The sequence below is a fragment of the Balaenoptera ricei genome, chromosome 2 (genome assembly GCF_028023285.1).
Source record: "Balaenoptera ricei isolate mBalRic1 chromosome 2, mBalRic1.hap2, whole genome shotgun sequence".
NCBI lineage: Eukaryota > Metazoa > Chordata > Mammalia > Artiodactyla > Balaenopteridae > Balaenoptera > Balaenoptera ricei.
In genome coordinates, this window is record NC_082640.1 from 9,003,955 (window position 1) to 9,021,899 (window position 17,945).

At 42.1% G+C, this 17,945-nt stretch overlaps 1 protein-coding gene and 1 long non-coding RNA gene across 7 annotated transcripts in view; one reads left to right on the plus strand and one right to left on the minus strand.

The window, feature by feature from the left end:
* MCM10 (minichromosome maintenance 10 replication initiation factor) overlaps nt 1-14,841 on the minus strand; it is a 64,433-nt gene extending 49,592 nt beyond the window's left edge. For 3 of the 6 annotated variants that reach the window (XM_059910681.1, XM_059910653.1, XM_059910637.1), the window contains exons 1-8: nt 14,757-14,841; nt 14,353-14,582; nt 11,737-11,825; nt 5,918-6,259; nt 5,007-5,111; nt 4,725-4,862; nt 2,908-3,079; nt 728-893 (exon numbers count right to left, since the gene is read on the minus strand). In XM_059910681.1, coding sequence (XP_059766664.1) covers nt 728-893; nt 2,908-3,079; nt 4,725-4,862; nt 5,007-5,111; nt 5,918-6,259; nt 11,737-11,743 — 930 coding nt within the window. In that variant the 5' untranslated portion in view covers nt 11,744-11,825; nt 14,353-14,582; nt 14,757-14,841. The other 3 variants (XM_059910647.1, XM_059910672.1, XM_059910662.1) reach the window with 3 other exon arrangements.
* Nucleotides 13,912-17,945, plus strand: part of LOC132357337 (uncharacterized) — a 45,886-nt gene continuing 41,852 nt past the window's right edge. Inside the window, exon 1 of the long non-coding RNA XR_009500216.1 lies at nt 13,912-13,997. This is a non-coding gene — a long non-coding RNA (uncharacterized LOC132357337). The remainder of the gene's footprint in view (nt 13,998-17,945) is intronic.

The window sequence follows — 17,945 nt, forward strand, 5'->3', positions numbered from 1 at the left end:
GGTTGGCCAAGATCTAAATTGGAGAATGAATTAGTTTTGAGCAAGATTATTTGCAGTATTTTAGAGAGAGCCTTTGAGATAATCAAAAGTCAGTTCCTTCATTTTACAGGTAAGGAAATGGAGGTCCTCAAAGAAAGATTTGGGGCCACCCTAAGGCCACAACTCCTGCTAAATGGAGAACGAGGCTTAGCATCCAGATTTTCTGACTTGTCAGGCCATAAAATAATTTTCCTGTTATGTCTCAGTCAACTTTATTTTAAAACTTGCTAGATCTTTTGTAATATCCATCAAATTAAATATACCATACTGTACTGGCGCAAGTCAGCAATTTCAGGACTTTTGCAATTGACATCTTACACCTAGTAAAGCTTTCCAAAGGATCTGTGAACTCAGCCTCTTTGAGGACCTGCTTCCCTTGCACAAAAGGGATTGCAGTGTCACAGGGGCATCTACACGCATCAACAAACAATGACAAGTGAAATAAGAAAGAATGACATGGACAATAAAAAGCCCAAGAAGCCTGTACAACCAGATGTTCTTTAAGTAGGGCCCTCCTTACACATCTCCCCCTCGGGTACCAACCCAATGATGGTGTGGCAACTTGGGAACTTACTAGCAATGACTTCAAAATGAAATACTGACGGGCTCTGGGTAACAAATCAAGAACATATGAGTCCCCACTGTCAATCTGTGATGAAACAGCTGAGAAATCAATAAAATGGCTTACGCTGTTAGAACTCTGTGGAGTGATTTTCTTCAATATAACCCCAAATGTCACCCAGTCTATTTCTTCCAGCTTCTCACTTGCCATCTTTTCCTTGAGCTGAGATAGTCTGATCAGTCTTCGGCCAGTCATTTTCTTGTTCATTTCTGTGGAGGATACTCGAGGTTTCCTGGGTCAAGAAACCAGCGACTGGTAGATTATTATTCTAAGAAGAGATTATCTGGCACTGTAGCAAATTGGTTAGCAGAGATGTAATTGGCAGAAATCTCTAAAGCACCTGTTTTCAGGGAGGTGTAGTTATGTAGTAATGGACAAGGCACATATTTTTACAGCAGATAAAAATGAGATAATTTTGGGACTTCCCTGGCGGTCCAGTGGTTAAGACTCTGTGCTTCCACTGCAGGGGGTACGGGTTTGATCTCTGGTCGGGGAACTGAGATCCCACATGGCGCACAGTGCGGCAAAAAAAAAAAAAAAAAGAGAGAGAGATAATTTTAAAAGCTAGGTTTGTTTTTCCTTGGATCTAGAACTGGGACCTCTGTAGAAAATAAAGATCACAAATTCTTTAAGTTCTTATGAATTCTAATATAAAGTTATAATATTCTTTTAAAAATAATCTCTTGACTTTAATACAAAATCATGAATTGCTTAAGTAAATAAGATATTTCAATTCCATCAATTCTGCAAGAATTTCAAAAGTTCTACTGTTTCTAATTAGTTTTCTTTAAGCCAACCTTTTCACATAATAAATAAAAACTTTGAACCTAGCTTCAATTAATATATTCTTTTTCCTAATGAGTGGCTAAAAACTCATGAATTTGTAAATTGCTTTTCTCTAGTAGAATATTAACATCTGTTCCATGTTTGATCATATTACATATTCAAGGACAAGAGAAAACAGGAAAAAACATGCTTTCTGACTCTTTCAGAAGTCTTCTGGAATAGAAAGTCCAAGAGCTACCTCTGAACAATGAAGAATATTCAGGAGGGAAACACTGACGTAGGTGAAGAAATCCTTTCTTTGCCTGATTTCTTTAAGTTAATAGGTTACTATCAGGCAGTGATCCTTCGGAGTATTTTTAGGTTCTGTGGTTCAGGTAGAACAATTACAGAGACTCAAGCAATTCTGCAATCCCCTAAATTTGTAGGCCCCTCAGAAGCTTTGGCTGAGTGTTTCAACTTCGTCTACTTCCATTCAGTTCAAACGTTCAGCACGCTCACATCAGCAACACCTTTCATTATCTATAGGGAGTTTCCACTGCGAAAGGCAGTATCATCTCAGGAGGGCCACACTTACCTTGAAAAAGAACCCTGAGCCCCCCTCAATGAGCTTTTACTGTATTCCGTCCCTCCGACTCTGTCTCAAATGTAATGAAGATACTGATTTTTCCCCCAATTTTGGAGAGTACGGAGTCTTTACAATAAACTTCTACTGCGTGTTAGCAGTCACTTGTTCTCCCCCTGCTTAATCATGTACTATTTAAGAGCTTAGCAGTTTTATTTTAGATTGACAAGGCTCAGGTCTTCTAGACAGGTTGCACTTGGCTACTCAGATAGACAGTACTAAAGGCAATCGGGTTTCAGAGTAAGGGTTACTGCTCTTCCCTGGGCTTCAAGAGCAGTAATAATGGAGATGCAAGGCAGTAGTGATGCAAAGCACAGATTTCAAAGTCCAGGCTTTTCCCTGAACCGATCCTGGGATTTATTCCTATTTTAACTGAATATCTTAATTTCTCCATGGAACAGATACACAGAATATAAATTGGCCTTAAAAGTTATCAGGAAGAAAAAGAGCACAGCTATTTCTCTTAACATCAACTATAAGAAGATACTACTATCCTGGTTAAACTGTATATACCTTTAGGTGTTTAAAAATAGTCTCTATCACTGTTTCCATCAGTTTCTGATTAAATACAGTACTTATTATTTACTGATCTCTTTTTTTATGAACATATATCTTTTATTCTTTACACAAGCAAGAGAAAGTTTTCCTTATTCATATGTAAATATACTGAGTCAAACCCAGGGCTGATGGCCTAGTATGGTCCAGTTCAAGAGCTGTAGGTCTTATGTGGATCTGCGGTACAAACACACTATTTCTGGAAGGCCAGGTCCCTAGAAAGGAGGACGAGGCATCTAGTGGGGCCTATGAGCAGAGTGAGAGGCCCGTTACAGTTACTGACCTGAGCCTCAGGCCAGAGAAGGCTTCCACGGAGACTGTCTGAGTTGTTTCCCCAGAGCTCCTGGGGGTCCCTGCACTCTGATCCCTCGTCATCCCAGCAGGTTTGTTTCCAGGAGTCGTTCGGAGTGGTTGGGAGGGTGCACTTGTCATCCTGAAAGATGAGCTTTGGGGCTCTAAAAAATGAACATAAAAATTAAAAAAACCACACCGATAACTAAACATTAAATGGAATTGTTTCTTTTTTTAATCAACATATGCCATAACCAAATCTTGAAAGAACAAAGGACGCCCACAGGATCATTTCTGTACTACCCCCAGATCTCTGCAGCGTGGTCCAAAGAGCTTGCTGTGTATGAAAATGTTTTATAGCACCGCTGTCCAGTGTGGCGGCCACCAGCCACAGGTGGACATTGATCACTTGAAACTGACTGGTGTATCTAAGGAAATGAATGCCTAATTTATCTACTTAGCCACATGTAGCCGGTGGCTGCTGCAGCAGTGCTGCTCTAAAACACTGCTCCTCTGGGCAAAGCCGTTTACTGAGTATTCACCATATACAGAGCACTGCAGAAGATTCCATGAGGGAATTAGAGCCCTCCTATAGAAATCAGTAATTAGTGGAGATGTGTGCACAGGTCAAATTCCACCTGAAAAACATCCAAAGTTAGCTCCCCTTTGTTTTCTTATTTCTTGTTTCATTTCATTTCAATCCATTCCATTTTACTTGGGGGGGGGGGGTAATTAGGGGGCCCAGGGTATTCTGACATGGTTACTTTTCATATTTTAGAAGCATTTAATAATGCTCCTGAGGGTCAGAAAGCTTGGGTATTCTCCTTAATAAAATCTCTCTCTCAAGTAAGATTGTTGTTTACCTTCAAAGCGACTTTGGATCACTTCTCGCAAGCCAGGGACCAGGACAACCCTAGAACTTCAGAATCTCCAGAAACCGTGCCCTTGCCCCATCCCTTCAAAACCCAACTTTGGACATTGCCTAATAAAACACCTCAGTAATATATCAAAGGTCCTAAGGGGATAAACACTATTAATAAGTGGATACATGGAATATATAATTTGTTGTCAAATAAATATGAACACCAGGAGCCTACAGCTATTCTGTACTATTGTGTCATATGTGTCATACTGTAATCAAAAGGGCCTCTTTGAACATGTGTGATCAATGAAATGTTGCTTACTCTAAACTATGTTATCTCCAGATCATTTTGTCTTAGATCTTCCAAAGAATAATCACTTTGGGCAAAAAGGCAGTACAACAAAACCAATACACAGAGCTTATAAATCCTTTTCATTTTATTTTGTGTGTATATATGTATGTGCTGAAATAGGATTTTAAGTACCATTCTATACTCCTGGCAAAGAAGCCTTTTCTAAAGAATGGACCCTCTGGTTTAAAACAACCTGGCTTCAAATAAAACTTGATCATTTTATAAGGGGATCTGTACCTCAGTCTCACAGCCTGAAGATTAAATCTCTAGATTGCTAGCATAAGAACTCGACCCAGTGGTTATACTTGATTATAATTCAAGTCAACTACAGGACTATAAGAGCTGAAAAAATATTGAATCCACTAAGCATTTAGTTAAATACCTATTCTCTACCTAAGGATTTTCTAAGCACTTTGAGATGTAGAGAAAGATTAGGAAGTATAGCATATGGTTTCCATTCCCAGGAAACTTACTTTTCTCAATGGGCAGGTAAGATAGACCAAAACACACACACACACACATACGTGACAATGCCAAAATATATTGCAAACAGAACCCAAGCAGTGAGAAACCAGGGAGGCCTCAAGTACTACACCTGCAGGTGAAACCTTTGGTGTCCGAGCCACCCGCTTGGGTTTTGGTAGAGTAGGGACGTCAAGCTCCGCAGAAAAGCACGACGACTCCTGAATTCTCTGAACTTTCTTCTCCTTAAGAGGGGGACGTGGAGACTTATCTACTTGATTAAAAGTAAAAGAAATTAGTAAAGAAAATTTAGAAAGGGGCTCAAAAACCGTTTTACCAGGAGTTGGATGCAGAAGTAATGTTATAATTTCTTCGTAACAGAAATGCATACTATCCTTAGAATTAGTCTGATTACCTGGGGTTTTATGCAGACGGGCTGGACTTGCAGGCTGTTTAATTGTCGTTAGTTTCAGCTGTTCTTGTAAGGACTTCATTTGCTCTTGCAACTTCCTTAATTCATCTAGGGAAGAAAAATATATTGATTTAAGAACCAGACCAGAGGAAATATTATACATGATGAAAGTGCTGAAATGACTTTTGACGTCCACCCATCACCTCCACAACCTTGAGACCCACAATAGAATCACATACCGAAAACTCACAATTAACTTTTGTACTTCGAAGGGGTCCCCTCAGAGAAAGAAACACGATTATTTCCAGTAATCAAATCTCTAATACCAAAGCTGGTTATGAATTTGTACTACTGACAGATAATCACAGATACATGTCCATGGTTGACAGGTTCTTAAGAGTCAAGAAATGATTATATTTATTTCGTAAATCAAGTACCATAATTAATACAATGAATGCTGGCTCCTGTATTAGAAGAAATAGCCCATTGATTAGAGCAGAATTTTACTGTAATTTAAAAATACATGAGAAAGATGCCAGGAATAAGAAAATGGCAGTCCTCAATGTGAGTGTTCAGAAATGGTCTTCTGCTGAAACAGAACGTGTAGCTGCTTTGTAGTCTTGTCCCTGGCTCCCTTTGCTAAATCCTGAAGTATTATTTTTCTGTAATAAGTGTGAGAAATGTTAGAGCCATTCTGCGAAGGATCAGCCACACCTGGCTGACCCTGATATAAGGGGGCCTCTGTACCCTCAGATGCTGGCTTTAAATGCTCGCTCCACTAACTCGTACAATGTTCCTGGCAAAGTCATTTATCCCTACCCCTGACTTGGCAGCTATTTTGAGGAAAGCTGTCAGATGGGCGGTCTTCATCAGGGCTACTGTAAAGAAATTAGAGAAAGCACGTGGTTAGGCACCTTGCAATTCCTGATGAGTCTTCCCTTGACTGGGAGCAGGAGCAGGGAGGGCCCTGTGGTTAGTTGATTGCGATGTAGGAGCTTCTTCCTCATCTGTTAAGTCTTCCATGTCTCCAAAGAGAGCATCCAAATTCTCCTTTTGGTCTTCAGCCTTTTCCACTTCTCCCTCATCAGCCTCCTCTGTGTAAGATTCACCATCACCGTCAGCATCAAAGAGCTCATCGAATGCATCAGGTTCACCATCTTCCTGGGTCAAGGGCTGACTCTCTTCTGAATTACAGTCCAAGGCCGACTCATTCTCCTCCAGCAGTGCGGTCAGCAGAGACAAATCATCCTCCTCCCCTATGGGAAAAAGAAGAAAAAGGAAAGAAAGAAAGCCTACCTGTGAAAAACAGCCATTGACAAACAGAGTTAAAATATTCAACATTCATAAGGCAGTTAAAATGACTCGGCAGATTCACCATTTTGCCTGGTATAATTATTGTTCTTGTTTCTACCTTTCCTCTCCCCCAGTGCTTCTTGGGGGGCACTGGGCTAAGAAAGCAGGAGCCAGTATCTGCTTAGTGACCACCGTGGGCCAGCCACTGGGCTAGATCTATTTACCTGTGCTACTTCAGCTAATCAGACACTTCCTGCATACGAAATTCAACCCACAAGGGAATAACTGAAAAACACGCTAAGTATACATTTAGGTTCTAGATGGATATATTCCCTCACTTTTTAATTGTTTGAGCAATTTTTAAAAACTATAGAAAGTTACAAAGCATTATATTAAATGTATTCATATCCCATCACCCAGAATTAGCCATCATTAACATTTTATCATGTTTGCTTTTAGCTTTTACATTAAATGGTTGGGAAAAATAAAAGTTTAAGAAGTTTATCATGTCTAATCTTGTCCCAACTCCTTACCACTGGCTGGCTCCAGGCCCCATTGCAATCACTGTCATAATTTTGCTATATCACTCGAGGCCATTCTTCATACTTTTAACATAAATATATAGGTATTCGTTAACATAGTATTTGGTTGCTTTAAAAGTATTTATATAGATTATTTCACACTGTACGTGTTACTCCTATCCTGGTTTCATTCAACATTGCATGTAAGATTGATCCAAATCAAAATATAGTTGTACTTTATTTCTTTCAACTGCTGTATAGTACTCCATGGTAAGACTGTATCATGTTTTACTCACCCATTTTCCAATAAAGGCCATTTTCCAATGAACGGGCTAGTTCTAATTTTTTCCCACTACAAACTATGCCACAAGCACGTATCTACCTTCCTGCACATTTGTGAGAGTTTCTCCCTACTACCTCACCAACACCTTACGGTACATCATCTAAGATGTTTTGCTAATCTGATGAATGATTTTAAAAGATAGCTTGCTGCTTTGATTGGCATTTCCAGGATTACTGGTGAGGTAGAGAACTGCTTATGTTTACTGGCCAATTGGATTTCTTCTTTCTTGATTTATCTGCTTATTCTGTTTGCTCATTTTTTCCCCCTATTTGGGCATGATTCCTTTATAAAATCAGAGGCATTTAAAGCAAAAACATTAAGAATATGTGATGCACCCCCTCGCTGGAAAGACAGGGGCTGAAACCTAGAGAGGCTAAGGGTCTGTTCAGGATCACATGGTGAAACAGGTCAGCACAGGAGCCTGGGTTAGGATGGAGATCTCTAGATCAGTAAACCAATATCCTTTCCGCTGCTCTATGCTCCCTTACCAGAAGGAAATGAGCCAATAGCCAAACTCAAGGCCTAGAATCTGATGAGAGTCTAAAGCTTAAAGTCAGAGGTTGCATAACGATTCAGATGATCTACTGTCTGAATTGCTTAGTCAACAAAGACTCCAAGACTGCAGGATGCAGCAAGAGAGAAGAGCCCACCAGACTCCCTAGGCGCCAGTTGAGATCACCACGTCCCCAAACGGAGCCAGGAGGCCCTCCTCTCTCTCCCGTTCCAAGCTGCTGTAGAGAGCACACCCCGGAAGAGGCCTGGGCCCACACCACGGGGAGCCACAGGTGAAAAAGGTTGCCTAGTGGCTCCACACTCTGGGCCTTGAACCCATCTTTTCATGAGAGAACCAGGGCTGATCCCGTGATGCCTTCCATCCCAGTTTACCTCGGTCACCACCCCAAATCATCTGTCTTCTCCACGTTATACTGACCCCATCTTCCACCCTCCTTGCTCCCAAACTCCTGGGATCTGCTCTCTGGACCCAACAGAATCTACTACCAGCCCATTTCCTACATCTTCAGTGGCTCTTACAACAAAAATCTGGCTGCCCTGTGACCCTCGTGAGTGGAAGTTCTTTAATCACCCACACTGCAAATGCTGGAACAGTGCCCAGCACGCACTAGGCATGCAGTAGATGTCTGGCGATCAACTCCAGGGCTCTGACGACTTCTTTGCTCATCCCTGTTCACTCTGGAACCACTTAACTTCCTTCCAGCCACAGTTCATGACAGAAGATTTTTTTCATCAAGATCCCCTCCTGGTCGCTGTCACCGACTGATTTCCCTTCGGATGCCTCCCTCTTCCCCTCCATCTCTACTGCTGTCACCATTCTCAGTCACTACAACCTGCACAAGGACGATCCAGCCAATGCCTTCGTCTCTCGGCTTCCTGACCTCACCTTCAGTGGTCCTGTCCTCCCCTCATCTTAGCCACTTACTCCCAAGGTCATTCCGTGTCATCACAGCAAAGGTACAACCTACCTCTGAGATCCTGATTTCAAGCATCCCACTCTGATCCCCACCTCCTATCCTTCCGCCAACTCACTCTAGTGCTCGCGTCTGCCATCTCCTCCACTTTATTAAGATGTCCAAATCAAAACTACAATGTGGTATCAACTCACACAGGTCAGAATGGCCATCATCAAAAAATCTACAAACAATAAATGCTGGAGAGGGTGTGGAGAAAAGGGAACCCTCCTACACTGTTGGTGGGCATGTAAACTGGTACAGCCACTATGAAGAACAGTACGGAGGTTCCTTAAAAAACTAAAAATAGAACTACCATACGACCCAGCAATCCCACTCCTGGCCATACACCCAGAGAAAACCATAATTCAAAAAGATACATGCACCCCAATGATCACTGCAGCACTATTTACAATAGCCAGGACATGGAAACAATCTAAATGTCCATCAACAGAGGAATGGATAAAGAAGATGTGGTACATATATATTCAATACAATGGAATATTACTCAGCAATAAAAAAGAACAAAATAATGTCATTTGCAGCAACATGGATGGACCTAGAGATTGTCACACTGAGTAAAGTAAATCAGACACAGAAAGACAAATATCATATGATATCGCTTATATGTGGAATCTAAAAAACAAGGGTACAAATGAACTTATTTACAAAACAGAAGCAGAGTCACGGATGGAGAAAACAAACTTATGGTTGCCAGGGATAATGGGGGTGGGTGGAGGGATAAACTGGGAGATTGGGACTGACATATATACGTTGCTATATATAAAATAGATAACTAATAAGAACTTGCTGTATAGTACAGGGAACTCTACTCAATATTCTGTAATGGCCTATATGGGAAAAGAATCTTAAGAAAAAAAAATAAAAAGAGTGGATATATGTATAAGTATAACTGATTCACTTTGCAGTACACCTGAAACTAAACAACATTATAAATCAACTCTACTCCAATAAAAATTAAAAAAAAAAAAAAAGATGTCCGAATCCATCAACCCTCCTACAGTGTTTTTACCACCCTCATCCCCCATCTCCTCACTCTGGATCCATGTTCTATCATTATAATCACTGCCTTCCAAAGCTTCTTAACTTCCCTGCTTGTCTCTCTTGCCCTCATGGTTCTTAACCCTGATGAAATCCAACAGGCCACCACCTCCCTGCCTGCATTCCAGCTGGTGAACTTTCCTGGACAAAGACCCACCACCATGACTGGTTTAACTTTAAATATACACCCGCCAATAACAAGCGGGCAGTCAATACTGTTTAAAAATCCCCACACTTCCCTGATACACTTGCTTTCCTATTCTCTAACTCCTTCACACGTCTCTCCTTGAACCTCTGATGCCCTCTCCTCCCACTTTAATCTTGGCTGATTGATCTTGTTTCGTATTTTATAGGAAAAAACATAGAAGCAATCAGACTTCATCATCTTTCACTACCAAACCTGAACCTGTATTCTCTGCTTTTCCTCCAGCGACGACAGATGAAGTGTCGAGTCCTAGTTCTGGCTAATTCCTCCATTTAGACACTGGTTCCCACTACTTTCAGCTTCTCCAGGACTTCAGTTGACAATCACCAGCTCTCTCCCACATCACTGGCTCTTCCCTGTCTCCCGGCGCATTCCTCTCAGCATCCAAACTCATTCCGGCGTCTCCCATCTTACCAACTACCTGATATTTTCCTACTTGTTTGTTTATTATCTTGCTCTCTCTACTAGCATGTAAACATGGATGTTGTTCAACAGCACCTAGCACCAGGAAACTTTTTGATTTCGTCTATACTGGACCAAATTGTGAAGCCATGTCAACCAAATGAGACTTTTTTTAGATACAGTGATTTCTGAGAGAACACAGACCCGTTCACCACTTCTTCTCATGACCACCTCATAGCAAAAAGTTACACTTTGTATTACATCAATGGCTCGGTAGGTAATTTGGTGATTTTAAGAAATAGGAAACTATCATTATACCAATGGTACAATCAATCTCACATATTATCACAGTGTGATGAATTTCAGAATTTGGTTTTAATTTTTTTAAAAGGCAAAGTGTAATAAACTTGGGCTTTAAAATTACCAGCCAGAGTACACCTGAAAATAACACAACACTGTACATCAACTATACTCCAATAACAATTTTGAAAAATAATAAACAAAATTACGCAACCAGAAAAATAATGCATTTTACTTGTTAGGGTCTCTTCACAGCCAGCACAATCATTTTTGTGCTGCTCTCAGGCTAAGCTCTGCTAATTACAGCAACATCACTTTGCTAGGTAAATATTTTGCACACATCCCTGCAAGATGAACAGAATTTAAAAGCACTATAAGAATTTAAGTCAGAGCTAGACTAAAACCACTTCAACAGATTTCAATATCAAATGTGAACTCCGATGTAAGGCTGCCTGGGTTCAAATCCCTGCTTCTGACAGTTTCACTTGTGACAAGTCACCCAGACATCTGTCTTCCTTTCTATGAAATAGTTGCTGTGAGGGTAAAATCAGTTAATACAGTCATCTCTGGTATCCACAGGGCATGTGTTCCAGGATCCCGCATGGACACCAAAATCCACAGATGCTCAAGTCCCTTATACAAAATAGCGTAGTATTTGCATATAAGCTATGCACATCCTCCCGTACACTTTAAATCATCTCTAGGTGATTTATAATGCCTAATACAATGAAAATGTTATGTAAATACTTGCCAGCTCTCAGCAAATTCAAGTTTTGTTTTTTGGAACTTTCTGGATTTTTTTTCTCAAAAATTTTCTATGTGCAGTTGGTTGAATCCACAGATATGGAAGGCCAACTGTATACATAAGATCTTCGAGCAGTGCTTGGCATATTGTAAGTACATGTCAACTACCGTTATTATGAAAGACAATCAGTGCTGTCAGGAACAGAAATCTCACCTGATTAAAACAAATAACATTCACTGACCGAAGTGAGATTTCTTTTGAAACACTCAGACAATGCTTGAGGGGAGGGCAGCTATTTTCACTATTTTATAAGTGGAATAAGTAACAACAAGCCCATGAACACAAGACTGATTTTCCATGAAACAAAGAGGAACTGAGAAAATGGCCAGGACTCACCATCCATGCTGTCAAGAGAACAGTGGAGATGGAGAACGGTCAGGGAGGAACAGGTGCGCCCAGGAGATGGCAGGAATGCAGGACCTTGGCTGCGTGAAATGAACATAAGAAAAGTCACCCTTGAGTCTTCTCTCTCACATCGCACGTGTATCCAACAAACCCAGAATCCTACAAATTGTAGGGGCTCAAGCTCAGAATTCATCCAGACTCTGGCTATTTCTCACCCCACCACCAACACCATCTGCCTCCTAGTATGGAAGCAGTCCCTTTTCTTGTCTCCAAGCTATGGTTACAGAAACTCGGTTGAGGTACAGAGTAGTTTGTTTGATATTAGGTTACACAGATGAGACAAATTGTGAACAGGTATTATGAAGGCTGGTCTAAATAGCAGGGCTATTATCTGTTTTATTTCTTGTAACATATTTGAGGTCTACATTGTCCATAAGAGCCTACTGTGTGGTTCTACTTAGTTGCAGCCTTAGTCACATCAAGATTTCGATTCAGTACTAGTTAGCAAAGCTCAGAGGAACAGTTGGCATAGCTAATTAGGATAAAGTCATGTAATTCTGTGCACTTTCCTTTTTTCATTTAAAATGATTTTTAAAACTGCAAGAAGAAAATATAAATTTTTCTAGGCTATTGCTTAACTTACATGGGCTCTATAATATGTATGACCTTGGTAAGTCCGACGTCAAGTATTAATTATGGTGCTTTCTTTTCACTTATTCAACAAACATTTCTATGGACCCATCATGTGTCCTGCACTGTGTTGTCTACTGGGGAATCTGCGGGATTGTAAGCTTCCTGAGGGCTAGGTAGGAGCAAACTGTCCTTGTTTATTTGTATAACCAACCCTGTTTTCCCCCGAACAAACCCACGCACCCTTCCTCACCCTCACACCTAGGACCATCCGACAAGTGCTAGGGGTTCTATCTCCAGTATATTGCTCAAATCTTTTACTTCTCCCCAATTTCACTGCCAAAAAGCCTAGTCCAAGCCACCATCAATCTTTTGCCTGGACTACCGTGTTAGCTTCCTGTATTGGTCTCCCTGTCCCTCTGTAATTTATCCTCTGTACAAAAGCTACAGTAATCTTTTCTTTCCTTAGTAGTCTTTTAGGAACGTTAAGTCAGATGGCAGTATTCCCTTGATAAAATTTCTTTAATGATTTTTCCATTGCCCTTAGAACAAAATTTACAAAAGTTCCTACGAGGCAATGGCTACTCTCTCTCCCGCCTACTTCCACTTCCTCAGTTTCTTCTAAATCCACTCCGCCCACCTCCCCCCCGCCCCCCCCTCCCCCGCAACGAAGAATGCTCCAGCCAGACTAGCCTGCTTTCAACTTCTTGAACACACAAGTGCTTTGCGGCCTCAGGTTCTTTGGAAAGCTCTCCCCTAGCTCCTTCTCAGCCCTCAGTCTCTGCTTAACTCTCCTTTTTCCTAAGCCTTTCCAGACCACCCTATCTGACCAGGCCCCTGGAACCCTCTCACCTCCTCCTTTTCATGACTTTAGTGCACATTCCACTATGGTGTGCCTGTCTGTTACCTGTTAGGCACTTTAAAGGGTAAACTTCACGAAGGCTGAAGCGATGGGTGACGCATTCCGTAACTATTAGCAAATCAATTTGAGCAAATGAATGAATGAATAAGACACAGTACAGACGGCAAGCGTTTAGCAAGCGTCTTAAAAGGTTACCTTTAAAAAGAAGAAACTGGACCCTTAAACAGCCTGGACGGCCGAACGCCTTGCACCTCTCGGTGCATTTCGGAACTGCCCGCAATCCCCCAGCCCCGGAACCTCCGCCGCTCAGCACTCAGCGCCCACCCCCGCGCCCGGCCCCGCGCTCGGCCCAGGTCGCCCCCGCGCTCGCCCAATTCCAGTCTCGCCCACCTGAGCGCCCCCAGACTCCGTGCCTCCCGCCCTCGGAGCTCGCTAAACTCTCCCACAGACGCGCGCGGACAGTCCCTCAACCTGCCCCTCAACAGTCGCAGACCCGCATCTTACCCGGCTCTGCACCCCTTCCCTTTCTACAGCCGGACCCGCCAAAATTCCAACTCGACTCCGCCCCCGCCTCTGACGTCAGACGCACGCCGGCTCGGGGCTGCACTGATTGGCTACTTCAGAGGTCTTGGCGGAAACGGCCGCGGGGGGGCGGGGAGAAGGTGACCCTTGCGTAAGCAATCTGATTGGCTCACGTGACTGGCGCCCTCTTTGTTGGGGGCAAGGAAACTTCCGGTCGGTGCAGACCTGGCTTCCTCCGGTAAGTGTTCTAGCGTCCCCACCGGCGCCGGGAAGTAGGACTGTCCCTGTACGGTATTTTCATAGGAGGTCAGAAGTTAGTTCCTGACACTTTCCGGCACTGACCGTGTCATCCAGTTCTGAGGCTCGTTTTCTCTTACGCTTGACGCAGAGAAGCCTGCGCATTGAGGCTGAAACCGCGGAACCCACTGCAGACCTTCCCCCTGCCCTCACAGATTGCCTGTGGCTGGGTTGACTGTATAGAAGTCTGAACAGGCTGGTTGATAATTTCGCTCGGTTGGTTATTTTACAACCTCGTGTTCAGTTGAGATAATGGGACTGAAAAACAAACCAACAAAAATCTGGTCCACTTTTACCTCTCTGACCGTCGTCACCGTCTGTAAAATGAGAAGGAAAGACTAGATGAGATTCTTAGACCCAGTAGAAACCACTGTTTGCAGAGGAGTTCGTGGTCCTTAATTGCGTCAGAGTTGGGAATAACTGTTTTCTGCTTCTTCTCACCAAAATGTCAGCATCGGGAGACAAGGGGACCGTGTCTTTTTCATCTTCCTAGCTCTTCCTCTGTCTTCTCTCTTGCTGCTGGTGCCTGGCACACAAGAAGTGTTTACAGAGAGAAAAAGTCGAATAGAGTATTTGCTCTTGAACAAGTCACTTAGCTTTGGCGGGGGCGGGGCGGGGGGTCAATTTCTTCATCCGTAAAGTGCTGATAATAGCGATAACTAGAGGGTTTCAGGAAGGATCAAATGAGAATTTCAAGTACCTTTTCACACACTGGTTATCAGCCATAGTCACTTAGTGCCTCAGGTGTACACGTTTGGACAAAGACAAGGTCCATATTGTAGGCATTTAGTCTAGTTTGGGAGATGCGATCTCTGCATAAAAGACAAATAACATAAGGTGACTACCAGGGAGCACCAGTCTTGCTGATGAGGAGGTAAAAGATAGGTGGAAAGATGAGGTGGAAACATTTTAAAATGTAGGTAAAACAAATTGGGTGGCAGATGATGAATACTTTATTCTGTAAGCGGTAAAGAGACCCTGTTTGAGCAGGTGGGGGAGGAAGGTAGATGGATAGAGAAAGGTGTGGCTAAGTGCTCAGACTCTGCAGTTAAGACTGCATGATTTTTAACTGCCACATGCTCACTGTGCAACCTCGGCTAAGTTACTTAACCTCTCTGAGCCTCAACTTAACTCATCTGCAAAACAGGGACAGTCATAGTTATTTCATAGGGTATTGTGAGGATTCATGAGAAAAACTTGAAAATATGCAGTGTGCCCAGCACATGTAAGCATTAAAAGTGTAATAACTTTTAGTCTTACTACTTTATAAGGCAATGCTTAGGACGATTAAGCTAACAAAGATAGGTGCTCACGAGAATTCCCTGGCGGTCCAGTGGTTAGGACTTGGCGCTTTCTCTGCGGTGGCCCCAGGTTCAATCCCTGGTCAGGGAACTAAGATCCTGCAAGCCGCGCAGCGTGGCCAAAAAGAAAAAAAATTCAAAAGATGGGTGCTCAGGAACTGGATACACCAGAAATTGAAGACAAAGAAGCTTGATAGGAGATCGTGATAGTCCCAGACTGTGAGAGCTGAAGGGAAGGGACGAATTAGAAGCACGTTACGAGGGAAACCTATCTGCTTTGGTAACTGACCAGAGGAAAGTTACCTTTGGCAGGAAAAGGAGAGGACGATAGCCAGGTTGGCAACAGCTGAGAGACTGGCAGACTTATAGAGGAGGAGCTTGCTTTGGACAGGGTAGAGATGTGAGTTCAGCCTGAGGCGATGGTGGGGAGATTTCAGCTCTACCTTTAGATATGTGACCCAAGCCAAGGGGACATATCAGGGCTGCAGGTGTGGGCTTAGTGAGTGCAGTTGAGTTCTCTAAAGTAAAGATTGTAGAAGCAGAATATCTTTGAGTATGTTTCCAGGGTTAATGCACCAGACGATTAAATTGATGCTTCCACCTTTTGGCCCAGCAGGAAACAATGCTATTCAAAATCAGAAAATCAGATCTTCTGCTGGGAGTAACAGCCGGTTTCCAAAGCATCCACACCACCCCTCTGTAGACATCTGTTTACATCTGCCTTCACATCTCATGCTTTATGGCACAGAGTTCTCTAGAGTCTTAACCTGAACTTGAATTTGTCCAACTAACTGAACAAAAACGCTTTACTGAGAAAACTGTCATCCTTCCTCAGAGGCAGTGCTCTACTTGGAGATGAATGGCCCTCCTGAGAAAGGAAAACCCAGCCTCCTTAATTTTCCTAACAGAATATTGTCTTTATTGCCCAAATAAATGTCTATTGCTTTTCAAACAATCTAGAGGTTACTTCAAGCAACAGGGTATGTTCCTCCATCTCGACTGATGTTTTGCAAAGAGAAGCCAATAAAAAAAACTCTAGCCTTGCTGGTTTTAATTAATTCATGAGAATGCTCAACACATTTCTTCCTTGGTTTTGCTGAGTTAATAACTACAATATATACTTTATGCATGCAGAATAAATTTTACCCATGATTATGGCTCCATATGTTTAAAGGACAAAGTTGCTACATAAACCTATCAGCTTACTGAGAGTTCCTAAGCCAATATTTTTTTGTATTATACTTCATTTTTATTTATTTATTTATTTTTATTTATTTTATTTATGGCTGTGTTGGGTCTTCGTTTCTGTGCGAGGGCTTTCTCTAGTTGCAGCAAGTGGGGGCCACTCTTCATCGCGGTGCGCGGGCCTCTCACTATCGCGGCCTCTCTTGTTGCGGAGCACAGGCTCCAGACGCGCAGGCTCAGTGGTTGTGGCTCACGGGCCTAGTCGCTCCACGGCATGTGGGATCTTCCCAGACCAGGACTCGAACCCGTGTCCCCTGCATTGGCAGGCAGATTCTCAACCACTGCGCCACCAGGGAAGCCCCTGTATTATACTTCATATCTTTGCAATTACTTAGCTAGAAAAAAAAGAACACTTACAATACTCAGTGATGACCAATATCTTCACAAAGAGAACATAATGTTATTTCAATAATTTTTAAAATGACAAACTCTGTAAGTCAGAGTATACCAAAGAAGATGGTAAAATTATTTCTACTTTTTGCCTTTCATAGCAAAGCAGTTTTGGTACCCGTCCTTTCACTAAAACATTTGAATATTGGTCCATATACTTGATTCCTGTTACACTTAAAAGCTGCAATTAGCTGTTCTATCAGCTTTCTTCCATTAATGATTGCATAATAAATCTGATATTTCATTAAAAGCAATTCCAACTTAGCCCTTTCATTATGGGTCAAATGAAATTGTTAGTCAATTTTCACCATAATCTTGATTTTATAATTTAATGTGAACACATTTTATATGTGTTCATATTAAATAATCTTATGTATAGTTAAAAGTGTTTTTTCATTTTTAAAGAAAATAATAGACTTTATTTTTTTAGAGCAATGTTAGGATTACAGAAAAATTGTGTGGAAAGAACAGAGTTCCCATATAGCCCCTTCTGCACACACAGTTTTTTTTTTAGTAGATCTTTATTGGAGTATAATTGCTTCACGGTAATGTGTTAGTTTCTGTTGTACAACAGAGTGAATCAGCCATATGCATACATATATCTCCATATCCCCTCCCTCTTGAGCCTCCCTCCCACCCTCCCTATCCCACCCCTCTAGGTGGTCACAAAGCACCGAGCTGATCTCCCTGTGCTATGCGGCTGCTTCCCACTAGCTATCTATTTTACATTTGGTAGTGTATATATGTCCATGCCACTCTCTCACTTCGTCCCAGCTTACCCTTCCCCCTCCCCGTGTCCTCAAGTCCATTCTCTATGTCTGCGTCTTTATTCCTGTCCTGCCACTAGGTTCATCAGTACCTTTTTTTTTTTTTTAAAGATTCCATATATATGTGTTAGTATATGATATTTGTTTATCTCTTTCTGACTTACTTCACTCTGTATGACAGACTCT